Source organism: Molossus molossus, unplaced genomic scaffold (genome assembly GCF_014108415.1).
Source record: "Molossus molossus isolate mMolMol1 unplaced genomic scaffold, mMolMol1.p scaffold_m16_p_12, whole genome shotgun sequence".
Classification (NCBI taxonomy): Eukaryota; Metazoa; Chordata; class Mammalia; order Chiroptera; family Molossidae; genus Molossus; species Molossus molossus.
In genome coordinates this window covers 80,803,617-80,819,945 of record NW_023425347.1, presented here as the reverse complement: position 1 = coordinate 80,819,945, position 16,329 = coordinate 80,803,617, and the positions used below count along the sequence as shown (strand labels likewise).

At 54.1% G+C, this 16,329-nt stretch overlaps 1 protein-coding gene across 1 annotated transcript in view; it reads right to left on the bottom strand.

The window, feature by feature from the left end:
- Positions 1-16,329, bottom strand: part of CSMD2 (CUB and Sushi multiple domains 2) — a 558,434-nt gene that overhangs the window by 361,383 nt on the left and 180,722 nt on the right. The window contains exon 4 of the mRNA XM_036256013.1: positions 6,616-6,810. Coding sequence (XP_036111906.1) covers positions 6,616-6,810 — 195 coding nt within the window. The remainder of the gene's footprint in view (positions 1-6,615; positions 6,811-16,329) is intronic.

Genomic DNA, 16,329 nt, shown 5'->3' with positions numbered 1-16,329 from the left:
CAGGTGGGTGTGAGTGACAAGGCCAGGATTTGAATCCAGGTGATCGGATTCCAGAGCCATGTTCGGAATGGTTCTGCTCCAGTAACGGTGATGGCAAGGGTGAGAGAAGGACTAGTGACCCCCCCGGGGAGCCATGGTCCCCCGAGGCCCGGCGCTCAAGGTCCACACTGCACCTGGCGTGGTGTTCAGTGCTTTTTGCATGCTCTATAATTTGAGCAGCACAATGGGGCCCCGCGTGCAGTGCCCAGCCCCTCTTCACGACCTGCATCGCCACCTGGGGCCTCCTAGCCCCCTCCCGATCTCTTTCTAGCTCAGAACTGCCCCCAGCCACCGTATTAATGCCCCCCCTTGGATGTCTCACAGGCATCTCAAACTTCAGCTGGACAAAGGAGCACTCCCGATTCTCCTTCTGGCTCACGCCTCCTGCTCCCTGTCCCGGCTGTCCCCATCCTGGTCACTGGCATCCCCTCCCGCCAGCCTCCAGAAAGAGCCTAGGAGTCAACCTTGACCCTCTGCTCCATTAGCACCTACATCTAATCCATCAGCAAGACTGTCGGCTGCGCCCCCAAACTACGGCCTCGATCCAGCCTTCTGTGCATCTCTGCCACGGCCCCCCTCCACCAACGTGCATCATCTCAGCCAGCACGCCCGCGCTAGCTGCCTCCTAACTGGTCTCTGGCTGTGCCTCTTGCGAATGACAGCCCTTCTTCCTTCTAACATCCAACGCGATCCTTAAAAAATTAAGTTAAGCCCTGGCCGGTTTGGCTCAGCGGTTAGAGCGTCGGCCTGCGGTCCCAGGAGACCCGGGTTCGGTTCCCGCTAAGGGCATGTACCTCGGTTGCAGTTTGTCCCCGGCCCTGGTCGGTTGTGCGGGTGGCAGCCACTCGATGTGTCCCTTTCACATCGATGTTTCTCTCTCTCTCTCTGTTCCTCTCTCTCCCTCCCACTCTACCTGAACAAAAAGTGGAAAAATGTCCTCGGGTGAGGATAAAAAAAAAAAAAAAAAAAAATTAAGTTAAATTGTACTATAGCTCTTCTTAAAACTCTCCCCTGACTCCTCCTGAACTTAGAACCAAACCCCAAATCTTCTTGCCCTGCTTCACCACAGCCCTGCCCTCTCCCCTGCTCGCTCTACTTTGCCACACGGGCCTGTTTTCTATTCCTCTAACTTGTCAGGCTCTTTTCTGCCTCAGGGCCTTTGCATCTGCTGTTCCTTTTGTCAGGACTGCCCTTCCCACGGTCTTCACATAACAAGCTCCCTCTTATCATTCAGAAGAATTCAGTTCAACTGTCACCTCCTCAGAGTCCTTTCCTGACAGTGCCATCGACAGAGGCCTTCCTCCTCACAACTTCGCCTTCCTCGTAGCTCCCATCATGATCTGCCTTTTGGCTTTAGTCTGTTCACTTGGCTTTAGTCTGTCTCTGCCTCCCAGCTGCAAGAAAGCAAACTCCGTGCGGCCATGGGATTTGGCCCGGCTTGTTGAACACTGCAAGTCTGTTATCTTCAACAATATCTGGCACTTAATAGGCGGTCGTTACATAGTGAATAAATCGATGGCTGTCTGGCGCGTAGTAGGCACTCAATGAAACATTGTTGCCTCCCGAGTGAGGGAATGAGCATGATGTCAGCACTGGAAGGCCATGACTCATGTCCCCACTTTAAAGCTCAGTGAGGGTCTAGCAGCACAGTGGCAGCCCCTGCTCTGAGCTGGCATAGCCAGGGTTGAACTTGGGCCTGTCTGACGCCCAGCTCTTCCAGGCCCGCGCACTGCTTCTGCTTCGCGATCCACAGGCTCCTGGGGCAGGAGCTCGGGCATGCAGCTCAGCACCTGCAGCCCAGACTTCTGCAGACCGAAGGCCCGTCTCCTGGCCGGGCGGCAGCCTGCCCTGTTTGGCGTGAGCCTCAGAGGCCAAGCATTTCTCGCTCGGGAGTTTTCCCCACCACCTGCCTCAGCCTCCAGCACACCGGAACCCTGCTCCTTCCTCCTGTGGTCTTCTTTGATCCAGGGCCAAGGCCTCCACAAGCCAAGAGGCCGGTTGCTGGAATCCAGGTGGTCTTCCTGCTAGTGGATCAAAGAGGTTCCGCGGAGCTCAGGGCCTCCCAGGACCTAAGCCTTTGACGAGGTACAGACAGTGACACGGAGGGAGGTCCTGGGCCCTGCCTCCTTCCCTCCATAGGCCTTGGGATGCGCCTCCCTGGAGGTCAGCCTCACACCTACTCTGCCCCACCCGGCTAGTCTCTATCCCCGTAGTCTGAGCGGTGTCCCCCGCCCAAGCCCACCGTCCAGCTGGGCACACGGCGTGTCCTATACGAAGCAGGGGTACCGCCCTCCCACCTGCTCCTGGAAGCCTGACTCCAAGGCCTCGTGTCGCTCAGAGCTGGGCAGCTGGGCTACCCCGGGCCAGTAATGTCCCTTTGGGGCCAGTAGCCTGCATGATCCTGCTGGTGAATGACACCCCAGCCCTCCGTTCCTGCAGCAAACATTTACGGCCCACGGCCCAGTGGATGAGGGTTATCCACTCACAGATGCCAGCCCTTGAGAGTGCTACATGGGAGGGAGGAAGGCCAAAGGCTCTAATCCTTCCTGAGTAGCACCCTGCTAACTCTGGCATGACCGCAGCGCCTGGCACGGCGCAGCGCCCGGCGAGCACCCCGGCTCTGTTCGGCTCAGCTCCTGCGGAAGGGCAGTCCACAAAACCACTTTCAGGGAATAAATCATGGACATTACTGAGGGTGCTTCTAGGCCATTCTTGCAGCTTGTGGTGAATTAAAATAGAGAAATGGACCTGAAGCACAGCTGTGGGGCGGTGCTGGGGGACCCGAGGGTGGGAGAGCCACATCTCAGCCCCTCAGGCACCAAGGGGTCTCCAGGCTCGAAGCCCCTCTAAAGCAAGATGTGGCATCCTCGGCTGGCTTCCCGGGTGGGTCCCAGAAGGGAGCATTCTCCGTTGTGGCTGAAGTTATTCGGGGGGGACTCAGGAAGGCAGGCCTGAGGGTCTTTCCAGAAGGGCCTTGTGCCCCAAGCTGAGGAATCTGAACTTGACCCCGTCAGTGATGGAGACCCCCTGGCAGGATTCTAAGCAACAAGCGATTCTGTCAGATCCGTGTCTTAGAAAGTTCGCTCGGCAGCAGAGAATGGGCTGGGATATGTGTGGTGAGACTGGAGGGCGGCTGCCCAAAGGTGGACACTTGGCCGTGAGAGCTGAGAGGTCCTGGGTCGCCAGCAGCCAGGGCCCCTGAACAGCGGCGGAGGCGGGAGGAGAGGGCCAGTGAGGGGGGGATTCGCCAGGACAAGCAGGGAGCCACGGTGAGGGGTGTAAGGTGCCACTGGGGGTCTGGCTGGGCCACCTTGACACTCTTCCCAAGCTGGGAAGGCAGCACAAACAGCAGGTTTGGGAGAACAGAAAGAGTGGGTTTGGGACACGCCCCATTTGAGGTGTACTCTGGGGAGGGTTTGGTGGCCTTTGATCCCTGCATGGGCCTGGCGCTTAGGACAGGGGCAGGGTTGGAGGTAGAGATCAAAGAGTCGCCCCCAAGCAATAATCAGAAGCCATGCAGGGGCTGAGCAATTCCAAGAGGGGCAAAACGTTTGTGAGAAGAAGCCTCACATTTAAGAAGATTCATCATTGTCTGAGAGGCCAAAAGAGAATCAGGGGAGCCCTGGCCGGTTTGGTTCAGCAGTTAGAGCATTGGCCTGCGGTCTGGAGAGACCCAGGTTCGGTTCCCGCTAAGGGCACGTACCTCGGTTGCAGTTTGTCCCCGGCCCTGGTTGGGTCGTGTGGGTGGCGACCACTCGATGTGTCCCTTTCACATCGATGTTTCTCTCTCTCTCTCTCCCTCCCTCCCACTCTATCTGAACAAAAATATCGAAAAATGTCCTCGGGTGAGGATAAAAAAAAATAGAAGACTCAATTCGCCCTGGCCGGTTTGGCTCAGCGGTTAGAGCATCAGCCTGCGGTCCTGAGAATCAGGGGAGGCTTGGGGGAAAGAATGTCGTCTGCCACCAAAAGGGGCCCCTGCCCACAAGTCGCTGCTGTGCTGTGGCTGCTGGGGGAGCAGCTCACCCCAGCTCACTCCGCCCCCTGAAAGGCCCCGGGGCCTGGGTGCCCAGACACCCGGGAAGGAAGACCTCCGAGAGACGGCCCTCCTCACTGGTCTTTCTCTAGTGAGTTCACATAGAGGCTCTTTTAACGCCAGCCCCAGCGTGTCATCCCGGTGAAAGCACTCTTTGTGCAGAAAAACACCACCCTAACCCTAAACAGCTTGGGTGGGGAAGAGAGGCCTCCGCCCGCAAGGAGATGGTAAAGCCAAGGGGCAACCGGGCCCCTGTGTCTAAGAGTCAGAGGAGGTCCCGAGACGGGGCCAAGGTCGGGAGGCTGCACGTGGAGGAGGCTGGAGAGAGGGGACATGGTGTGACTCACACCACAGGGGCGCCACAGCTGATGACAGAGGCCAGGGAGCCGCCCAGGGGCCGGGCTCCTGCCTGCCCAGACCTTCACTGTGAGCCATTCGGGCCACTGCCAGGCCAGGTGCCGCCACTGCCACAACCTCAGCGAAGGCGGCGCCACACGAACACCTGTGCTCGCGGTTTGGGTTTTCCGTGTTTATTTTCGTTTGATTTTCTTTGGGAAGGGGATCATAAAATGGGCCAAGTTCCTGACCGAAGTTGGCAAAGCAGAGCCCAGGGAGGCGAGTTCAAGGCCCAGGGGCAGCTCAAGTGGACACAGCCTCCGAAGGCTGCGAGGACAGGGGTTTGCACCCCTGGGATGGGACTGACGCGGGTCACACTTCCCAGGAGCCCTGCAGCCCCTCTGCCTCCCACGCTCGCGCTCCCTGTTTTCCGTGTCCGCGGGGACTAACCGTGTGTGTGTGTGTGTGTGTGTGTGCGTGTGCGTGTGCGTGCGTGGTGCTGGGAAGGGAGCGGAATGGTAGGTTTCTGCTTCACAACCTAAGCGTTCACTTCCTATCATGTTTTCTATTTTCACGTCACAGCTCTGACTCCCCTCCTTGGAAGGAGGGTCAGTGTGCTAAACGGTGACAGCCCCTGGGCAGGGGGCGCCCCGGATGCTGAAGGAAGGGGGTGCGGTCGCTTCCGGCCATGGCTGCCACTCAGGGCCACGCCCAGGGGCCTGACCGGTCTGGCCTTCCCTGATACCGAGCACATGAAGACAGGTGCCCCACGCGAGAAGCGGGCCTGAGAGGAAGGGGCTTAGGAAGGCAAGAAAGGAGGCCCCAGTCCCCTTGGGCTCCACCAAGGAAGACCCGTGAGGCGGGCCGATCCAGTTGGTTGAGGGGCTAAGCCAGCGGCAGCTCGGACTGACTGGCTGCGGCTGGCCTGGAGGAAAGGCCTCGGGGCCGTGTCCGGACCCCAGCAGGAGGGTGTGCTGGTCAGTTATTCTGCCTGCCATCGGAGTGGGAAGAATGGGGACGATGTGTGTGCCAAGAATCTTCCATCCTGGGGCCGATGGTAGAAAGGGTGTGTGCCCGGGGTGGGAGCAATTACAGAGAATCCTCCTCTACGTGAAAGTAAAACCGGAGCCCAAGGAGAGCTCCTTCCAATCACTGCTCAGCTCCTTGAGCCGATCCCACGTCCTGTATCTGGGGTCTGGGGTCCACAGAACTTAAGGATGAGAATGTCAAGAAGAGAAGAGTGGTCAGTAGTGCAAAGGCTGTGGAGAGGTCAAAGAAAATTAGGGCCAACACAATTCCCATGTGACTGGGCCATGAGCTGCAGAACGCTGGGGGCGGGGCCTGCGGGGAGTCCGGAGGTGAGGAGAGACAGGCCGCGGGCCTTCAAGATGCTGGCGTTTCTGGTGGTGCAGGGAAGCCCAGTGGTCACTCTCAGTTTTTAAAAGGTGGCTTAAAAATAGGTACCTGCATTATAATCTTAGTGATGCAGATATTCATGATATACGCATATATGGCGTATGTACTATAAGAAAATGGGAAGGAAATACGTGAACATCGTGGTTAAAACAGATACATTTTGTTTCTTTATTCTTCTCTGCTATTATCTAAGATCAATGAAAAATGATCATGTGTTATTTTTATCATCAGATAAGAAGCAGATAAGAGCTAAAAATGACCAAGTCCCAGCAAACCAGGACCAGTTGGTCACCCAGGTGGGGGCGGAGGCAGCTGGAGCATTGGGGGGAGTGGGGGTGACTATTGGGGTGAAGACGGTTTGAGCATATTTGCAGACTGAGAGGATCCATTCAGGAAAGAGAAAAGCTAAGTGGCAGGGTGCGGTCCACAGGAGAGCAGCTGGGAGAGCCACACACCAGGGGAGGTGTTCGTGCGGCAGAGGAACATGCTTCTCTGAGACGGGCAGGCAGGGGTGAGGGCAGCCTGGAGGTGCAGATATAGGGGAAGGAGACTGAGAGAGAACACACCCGAGGGCGAGGCGGTCAGGTGAGGTTGAGAAGACCCTAGGATACCTAGGGACTCTGAGGACCCTCGGTGTCCTCCAGACGTGGTCTCCCCACAGTGAGTACCCCACACCCTGCTGGAGTGGAGGTGCTGCATCCCCACTGGAGATGGGGTCCCACTGAAAGCTCCAGCATTCCCTCCCAATCACCATCCACCCACCCACAGGACCCTGTCTGGCCACCCACCTCTGCAGGAGGGCAGGGGGAAGTCCCACGTGGCACTGTTCTCGGAGCCGGCGTGGCAGGTGAGCACGGCGTGGCCCTCCAGGAAGAAGCCGGGGTTGCAGCTGTAGCGGACCTTGTCGCCCAGGTTGAAGGTTGAGCCCTGCTGGACGCCATTGGGCAACCTCCCAGGGTTCCCGCACGTGTGACTCGGGAGCACTGTAAGGAGAGGGAGAGACACGCAGCTCTAAGCGCAAGCCCTGTACTCTGCTTCGGCAGCACCTCCCTGGGCACGCCCCCTCCGTCTCTTCTGGGAGGAGGTTGGCTGCCTAGCCCCGAATACACGCAGGTCTCTGCTCAGGAGCCACACCCAGTGATTTCTACCACCTTTTCTCTGCACAGCCTGGGTGTGGATGACCTCCACCCCCTCACTCAAGATGCCCCAAGAAAATCACTGAAATCTCTTGGGTTTTTCTGCCCTGGTGTCAGACTCCACGCTCCTCACAGACACCATGGAAGGGGCACGGAGCATGGCATGGAGTAGGTGCTCATTAAACCAACGTGCTTCCCTTCATGTGTCGGCCCTGGCAGCCGGAGGGGTACTTTGGCCCCATAGGTTGGGAAGTTGAAGGAGCCACTAGTGCATAGGCAGTGAGGTGGGAAGACAGGAGCCTCGAGTTCGGATCTGACTGACCCGTTTGAAGGAGAAAACGGGGAGCTGGAGAATTCGGTGTAGTGTGTGGCCTGAGACAAAAGCATCGCGGCCAGCTGCGCGAGTGCTCTCATTGTCCGGGGGACACAGTCTTGGTGAGGTGCAGGAGCATCATGCCCCACCGGTCAGGAGGGAGGGAGTGCCCAGCTCCTTTGTGCCCCAGTCACCCTTCAACTTCACCCAGCTCCCCCTACTCTCTGCCTTCCTCCCCAGAGCTGGAATTGCCTGTGCCCTGAAGGTCACACCTCCCACCATTCCAGGACGTCCCCAAGGGGTGAGGATGAGGAGTCCCAGCCGCACCCAGACTCCCAGCCAAACACCTCTCCATTAATTCCCCTGCGATGATTTACTGAGGCTGGAGTTCAGGCTTGAGAGCCGCAGTGCCGAGGTTTACATCCCTGCCCGACAGCTTACTACCTGCGGGGCCTTGAGCAAGTCTCTCAGTTTCTCTGTGTCTCAGTCTCATTTGTAGGACAGTGATCACAACAGTACCTTCCTCCCTCCTGGGGTGGTTGTGAGAGCTAAATGAGTTAAGGTATGAAAAGTGCATGGGACAGTGTGTGGCATACAGTAAATACAATATAAGTGAACCTATACTCCCAGTTTGGTGGAAGATGTGCGTGAATAAAGGTATGCTACCAGGCGGGGACCAAACCAGTGTGAGTGGTTCAGAGATGGCTTCCTGGAAGAGGTGACAATTATGCTGAACCCTGAGGGAATTACTAGCTAGTCCAAAGAGTGTTTCAGGAAGCAGGAATGTCATGTGCAAAGGCCCTGAGGCTAGCTAACCTAGGCGCTCAGGGAGCCTGGAGTGAGAGGCAGGATGGGGAATAATGAGGAATAAAGATGAAGTGGAGGTGGCCAGCCTGGATTCTAGAGGGCTTCCCAGGCCCTTGCAGTACCTCCTCCTGCCCATGTTGCCAGGAATACCCTGGCAGGATCCCCTCTGCCAGCCCTGGTGGTCTCAGAACCCGCAAAGAAGGCTTTCCCTCCTCCTCCACCTCTTCTCCTTCCAGGAGGAGCTAGGTAGGTGCAGGGGGAAAGGACAGACTTTGGGCCAACTTGATCTGTGTCTGAAACCAGGCGCTGTCACTGCCTTGAGTCCTGTGACCTCTCTGAGAAAGGAGGACAGTAGTATCTAGTGGTTGGGATGGTTACTGATAATAAATGATGAATGCCTGGCACCATGTCCAGCACATAACAGATGCTCAAAAAATGGCAGATGCTATCGTTTCCCTGGGCTACAGAGCCAGTGGGCAGGGTCCTGGCTGGTCTCCGGGGGTCGAACACTGTGCCTGGCACTTGTAGGGACATATTTGTGTGTTCACTAATTAGTCGTTTGGGAGAGTTCCTCTTCATATAGTAATTCCTTCATGCAACAAAAATGTATGGTGGGCCTACTGTGCTTGGAGCAACTATAGCGGTGAATTAGGCCCTCAAGAGGCTTATGTTTTCATGAGTCATCTTAAGGAAGGAACAGCTCTTCCTCCGACAAGTGAGATGACCCAGACGAAAGAATGTACCTCCATCAGCCTGTCCACTAACCCAGCTTAGCATTTCCCATAATCCCGCACTGCTGGTTTCCTTGGCATTTCCCATAATTGGCTGCTGGCTTCCTTAATGTTTCCCATGAGCCCATGCTGCTGGATAGCTCGGCATTACCCATGATCCTCCTGTTGGCTTCCAAGGCTTTCCCATGCTGCTCTTGCTCGCTCAGATGGCATTTCCCATGATTCTGTGCTACTGGCTTGCAGCAGAGGCAGTGGCGTGTGCGTGTGTGTGTGTGTGTGTGTGTGTGTGTGTGTGTGTTGGGGGTGGGAGGGGCAGGCCAGGTAAACATTTGGAGAAGAAAGCAAGCTAGGGTGAGGGGAGGAAGCCAACCAGAGGAAACGGGCTGAGAACTGGAGCAGAACTAACGGTTCATTTTCCGCAACGGGACGCAAAGACCCAATTTAATTAAATTACTAATGTCAAATTTTTAATGAACCTACTTCTGCTTTGGGCTTTCTTCCTTCAAAATTAATGACTGGAACGTCACTATAAATAAAAATCGATTCTTTTAAAAAAGTCACTCTCAAACACTCACTGCTCTTTACTTAATGAACTGTTCATAATCAGGCCACTCCACCGGGCACCTCCACTGGGACTTGGGTGTGAGGAATGGGGGCCGTTTCCCACCTCGCCGCCCTTTCCTTCTGGAGCTCTGCTCCCGAGAGGCCACCGGGGGTCAGAGAGACGGCAGACGCTGGGCCCAGAGAGGCCAGCTCCTCCACCTAAAGCTGAGTGATCTTGAGATGTAAACTTGACCTCTCTGGGCTTCAATTCCTCCTCTAAAAATAAGGGCATTTTTATTCCAATGGTGGGGGTGTGTTAGTTTGCTAGGGCTGCTGAAACAAAGTATCACAAACTGGCTGGCATAACACAGCAGATACTTCTGTCTCACAGCCATGGAGGGCAGACGCCCCAAATCCCCAAATCGAGGTGTGGGCAGGGCCAGGGCCTCTCTGAAACTTGGAGGGGAGCCCTTCCTTGTGTCTTCTTAGCTTCTGGTGTTTTTCTAGCGATCTTTGGCATTCTTTGGCTGGTAGATGCACCATCCAACCCTTCATCATCACATGGCATTCTCCCTCCATGTCCCAATTTCACCTTTTTAGAAGAAAACCAGTCACGTTGGATCAGGACACACCCGACTGGTCTCACCCTAACTTCATCAACTGGAAAGACTTTATTTCCAAATAAGATCACATTCATAGGTACTGGGGGTTAAGACACCCTTTCACAGGGCTACTGTGCAGATTAAATAAAGATCAAAATCATCCTGTGGGATACCTATTATCCTTATTGTACAGGTGGAAAAACGGAGGCACAGAGAGCTTATGTAAGTTGCCCAAGGCCACACAGCTTAAAACGGAAGAGCTAGGCTGTGACTCTAGGTCTTCCTGGCTCCATGGTTCAGCACTCCTAATGGGCATGTGATGCTGCTTCTGACAAGAGACAAAGAGCCCGGCACATAGTGGGTGCTTAATAAGCCCGGCACATAGTGGGTGCTTAATAAGCCCGAGCTCCTTTCTTCCCTTTATAATTCCAGACACTGTGAGCAGGCGAAGGGTGATTATCTGAGTGTCCAGATTTCAGTCTGGTTTGATTTTCTCTCGTCTGATTTGCCAATCCTGTACTTTTTAATAATGTCAAGGGCAACATTTAAAGTGTGGTCTTTTGTAATGTGTCTGATGCGCAACTTGCTGGACAGACGGGGGAGATTGAAGATAAGCCACAAAGCGAAGCCTTTCTAAGGCACAGTGTTCTTTGATTTTTCGATTTTGCTCATGTGTTTCTTGACACAGATATTATAACCGTTCCTGCTCTCCCATCTATAAAACTTCCCTTTGATTGCTTGCAAAACGAAGAGTGGGGTATTTACATCCAACGCAGCCCAGAACAATATTATTAAAGCGGTGCCTGGCACTGAACAATTCCACTGTAGATTAGCAGTGGGGAATTTTGTCCTTTCTACAAAGCCGGGCTCTTGCCAATCAACATAATATCCTCAGTGATTGTATGACAATGAAGTCCTCTGTGGCTGGAGTGCGGCAAAAGCTACATCCTGCCTTCCTTTATTTTTAATTTGAGACTTTAGTTCCCATACTATAATGAAGAGCCGTTTATGCTCTCTGGACAAGCACCCTCCATATGTCTTGATTTCTTATCTCCATCAAGTAACTTGTTTCATCTCCATGGCCGCCCAGTTGATACAAAGTTGCAGGATGGCCGGGAAGAAGGATTCAGGGAGAAGGATTTAGGATTCAGGGAGAAGGATTTAGCCGGCTACAACTCTGAGCAGGGAAAGAGAAGATAGTGCTACCTGTGGGCCAGGTGTGTGTGCGCACGTGTGTGCTTGTGTGACTGAGGGGCAATGGGCGTGGTCATAGGAGAAGCAACAGAAACCACTATCTTCTGGGTACCTATCTGGGACAGGTACATCACACACTGCCTTAGCTAATCTTGGTCAATCCCTTCCTCTTTGGCTGTCCGGCCTTGTAAACATAATTTATCACACATCCTAGGTGTCGAGTACTTTGTACATATATCCATCCCCAAAGAGTTGTCTATACCTTCTGTCTCCACTTCCTCTCCTCCCATCTGACATATTATACGTTTGATACATTCATTTGTTTATGTTTCTCTCACCCTGCTACAATGGAAGCTCCATGAGAACAGATCTATTTTGTTCATTTCTGTGTCCCACCTCCTAGAAGAGTGCCTGATGTATAATAATACCTTGATTTAAATTATTGATGTATTGAATGACTTAATGATCTTAATTAATCCTCCCAACAACCCACGGAGAGAAGCCATTATTATCCCTTGTTGAGATCAGCATGATTGATTGCAGGAGAGGTTGGGGCATTTACCCAAGGCTGCACCGCTCTTTGGGGCGCACAGCTGGGTTTCCACAGCACTGCCTGGATGCTGAGCCCATGTACTTGCCGCTGGCACTGGGCCATTCTTGCATTGACCACTCCACATAGTGTCTGTGGGGACTGGTGTACCTTACAACACCCCCATAAGGGAGTTACACTCGTTCTCCTTGGGGGGACCATTTAGGGTGACAACCAGGCAAGTCGACACGTAAGTTATCCCATTAGCCCAGTTGGCTTTATCTCCTGAGCTGTGTACTGGTCACTCTCCAGGGCCTTTCCTGTTGCAAGGCTTTGGCTGCGGGGGCTAGTCTCGCCCTTGAACTTCCCTGCCCCCCATAAGTCACACCCGCCTATCCTTCCTTCTCATTTGAAGACCCTGGTCACCTCTCCCCTGGACTTCTGCGCCCAACTTCGAATTCCCTGCTGCTGGCCTTCCCCAGCGAGGCCAGAGCGAGTGTTCAGGAAGATACATTCACCACGGCCCCGCCCTGCTCACCTGTCAGGCACACACATGCCCAGGGGGTTCCCTAGCACTAAGGCACACGCAAAAGCAGGCCCTCTGATCTTTTGCATGATTCATACAAGAATCAATAATGATTTGAAAGATTAATACAAATTAAAGGAAAGCAAAAAAAAACACCTCGAGAGCCTTCCCAGTGCTGTCAGGATGAATCAAATGTTGGGCTCCCAGAGCCCCATCCTTCTGTGGTCTGACCCCTCTGACATTTTCCGTTGTATCCCCCGCTTCTGCGTTCTTTCCCCTCCACCACTGCTATTAGAAACCACGGGATCCCCAAGCACACCTGGCTCCATCTCAAATTCCCCACCTGGCAAACTCCTACTCATCCCTCAAGGCCACACCTAAATGTCACTATCTCTGTGAAGCCCCTGGCATCCGGTATAAACTATAAAGTCCCACAGTGACACATTCGGACAGAATGTACATCTGGGAATAACGTGATTGACAGCTCACTCCCAGGTCCTGGAACTCCCAGCCATTAACCAAACAAGGGCTCTGGTTGTTTCATTGATTCTGCAACCTCACAAGCCCATGTCTTACATTGGGTTTGGGGGACCCCACTTATGGAGTTGTATTGGGGTTCCACTTGCACTTCAGTTCCTGCTCTTGACATACAAGAGTGCAGTCCATCCATCTGTTACTTTGTAACACCCTGCCTTTCCAACCGGAGCTGAGCCTGCATGTGCCTGTTTGTTCAGGTGTCTATTTTCATCTCTGCACTCCCGAGGGGCAGCAATGACATCGCCTTCTTCATAGATCCGTTCTGATTGAACGCCTGGCAGGAAGAGCGTGCTCTGTTGGGATGTGTTCAGTAAGATATATATATGCAGTTAACTAGTGCAGGGTCGGCAAATGTTTTCTGTGAAAGACCAGAGAGCAAATACTTTGGGCCTCGTGCGCCAAACGGTCTCTGTTCCAGTGGCTCAACTTTTCCGGTGACTCAATTATGGTGCAAAAGCACCGAAGACAATACGTGTTCCATAAAACGTGACTTATAAAATAGCAGCCGGCCTGTGGGCCACAGCTGGGCAGCCCTGAATTAGTATGAGAGCATGTATTCATCTCTGAGTACTATTTAGATCTCAGGAACCTCCCGTCTCCCCGTCATAAAGATTCTTTTTGCTGGAGGACAAGGATGGGTAGAGGCTGTGGGGACAGTGGACTGCACGGGCGAGGCAGGCAGGGGGCAGGGAAATGGGGGCAGTTGGCACCTGAGGGCTGAGATCAAAGCCAGGTCTGCTTCCCCTACAATCTGGCCCTGCCGGCTGCAGGGAAGGGCTCTATGTTTAGTCTCGGCTCTCCCATTAACACGGATTTATTTCAGTCCTCATAGCCACTCTCTCGGTTGGTATTTATAAAGCCCATTTTACCAAAATGAGATGAATTTAGAGCACTGAAGAGTCACACAGCTCGTAGCAGTAATAATAATAGTCACTTTTGGGGGTTTAATATGAGCCAGGTGCTCCGCTCAGCACTTTATCTGGGCTCTTCTAGTTCATCTTACCCTGGCAGAGGTACTGTGATGGCCCCCTTGGTATTGGACAGGGATGGGGGATAAGGAACAGCAAGAATAACTCAGACCCAGAGTCACACCACTGGTTGCGATCAGGGCCCCCTGACTGCACTGCCTGTGTCCTGTCAGGTGGTAGCCTTGACCTCCCAGACTTCCAGGTCTGTGATCATCTGGCTGCTTTCCCAGCACGGAGTCAGTGCTCTGGGCCCTGCACGGCCCACTCCCTTCCAGACAACAGCATGCCCAACCCGCATGCAGTTTGACCCCTGGGGTCCCCTTTCCCCCACCCTGACCAGCTGGGGCTGCACAGACATCCCTCACCCACCAGCAGGGGCCACAGTGGGGCTGTCAGCATGGGATGCTCCTGACCCTTCATAACCACAGCGGCCTGTGGCCTCCTCTCTTTCACCTGTGATTCTTTTTTTTTTTTTAATCCTCGCCCGAGGACATTCTTCCACTTTTTGTTCAGATAGAGTGGGAGGGAGGGAGAGAAGAGAGAGAGAGAGAGAAACATCGATGAGAAAGGGACACATCGAGTGGCTGTCACCCGCATGACCAACCAGGGTTGGGGACAAACTGCAACCGAGGTACGTGCCCTTAGAGGGAACCGAACCGGGTCTCTCTGGACCACAGGCTGATGCTCTAACCGCTGAGCCAAACTGGCCAGGGCTCACCTGTGATTCTTTAGAAGCAGCACCCAAAAGGCAACATCCTAGGACCCAGAATAGAGTTAGCAGTGAAAATACAGGTTGCCCAGTTAACTCTGAATTTCAGAGAAACACAAATACATTTCTAGCATAAGTATATCCCATGCAATATTTTGGATATACTTATACTAAAAATTATTTGTAATTTAAAATTCAGTGGGCATCGTCTATTTTAATTTTCCAATTTGGACAACCTTGCCCCAGGGAGGAGTCTCCTCTTCATCAATGACTTCGGCTTCTTAAAAAACTGGAGATTTCTCTGGGGACTGGGGAAGCTAGTCCTGCCTCTCCGGAATACAACCTTGAGGCAGAGGAGAGGGGCAGCTTCAGAGCCCACCAGGGTGCAGCCGTGGAGGTGTGGGGTGCAGCAGGACTCCGGGGGAGCAGCAGGCTGTGCTGCCGCCCCCTCCCCCTTCCTCCAGGCACTCTCCAAGGGAACCTCAGTATGCTTCTGTGCCAACATGCCTCTCGCCTGTTCCAGGAGACTGTGGCATGCCTCAGCCCCTCCGAGGGGGCTGGCACGAGGTCCTCCATGGTGCAGTCTCTGCTGACCCCTCCATCTGCTCCCCACTAGGCCCTCCCTGCCCCGCCACACCCTCGTACAGGATTCTCCCATTTGTCTAGACAGAGCAATGCGCGGAGAACCTGCGGTGCCCCATGGGGAAACTTTGCAAGATACTCAGTGTGAGGCTTAGAATAGCTAAATATGCAATTGGGGGCTAACTCTGAGTAATTGCAGAATGAAGCCGGGAAATGTTTTCCAAAGTATGTCCATAAAATACTGGCTGGGAAATAAGTTCCACGAGGAAAACATTCAGTGGGTCAAGTCATTCTGAAAACTGCTGCAGACGCTCCCTCCTCAAGGAGACCGAAACTCGGAGGGGAGTTTATCTGTGAGGGTCTGCTGGGGAGAGACCGACTTAACCCCGGACTCCAGAAGCTCCAAACCCTGAGCTACAGCACCTCCCCTCTTCTTCCCCCCTTAGGCGTAACTATTCACTTCTGAGCTGTTCTGTGGAACCACTTTGGGAATTGCTAGCTTCTCGGGTAAGACAAACCCGGGTTGCTTTGTTTTCCTTATTAATTCTTCGTCATCATCGTCATCATCAAACAACCGTAGCAAGGATAGTTGACGTTTACATAGAACATCCCAGGTTCACATGTGTAGATTTTACAAGGACAACACCCCTTTGGCACATACAAACTTATGTTTTTCTGGGAGCAGGAATGGCCGGGGTCTCCCTGGCCCCTGGTCAGTAGCGCTGGGGAGTGGGATCAATTCTTACTAAAGAGGTCAACTCAGCCTGTCAGGTGATCGCAGCATATACCACAGAGGGGAAAGGGTCCCCCTTGTCACCTGACAACATATAGCTGGGCCTATTCCCTGCCTGGCTGGGCAGAATGGCCCCTGGCCTGGTGGGCCTGGACCTCCAGGGGTGTGTGGCCAGGGCCAGCCATGTTTGGTCCTCAGCCCTGCCCAGCTGCACACAGGACTCAATCCTGCCAAAGGAGCTGAGAAAGGAGGTGTCTCTGACCTGGCTTGGCAGAGGGTCCTGACCTGAGCCTGGGACTGGTAACCCTGAGGGAGGCTGCCCGCAGGGAAGGCCATCCCGGCCCTTGCTGGGCTGTCCCACCAGGTTCCACCAATGGCCCTGCTTTCCCCTTGACCTCTCCCAGGGCGGGAGCCCTGCTCTGGACCCAGTCGAGGCTTCGCAGTCCCCTCCCCAAGGCTGGGACGTAGAGCTCCTGTCCCACTGGCTAACGGAAACGTGCTGCCTCTGAGCACTGGCACCATTTGGGATGCCGATGGGGACACCCCACCCTCCAACTCCAGCCCGGAGCCAACAGAGTCCAGAGTCCCCATT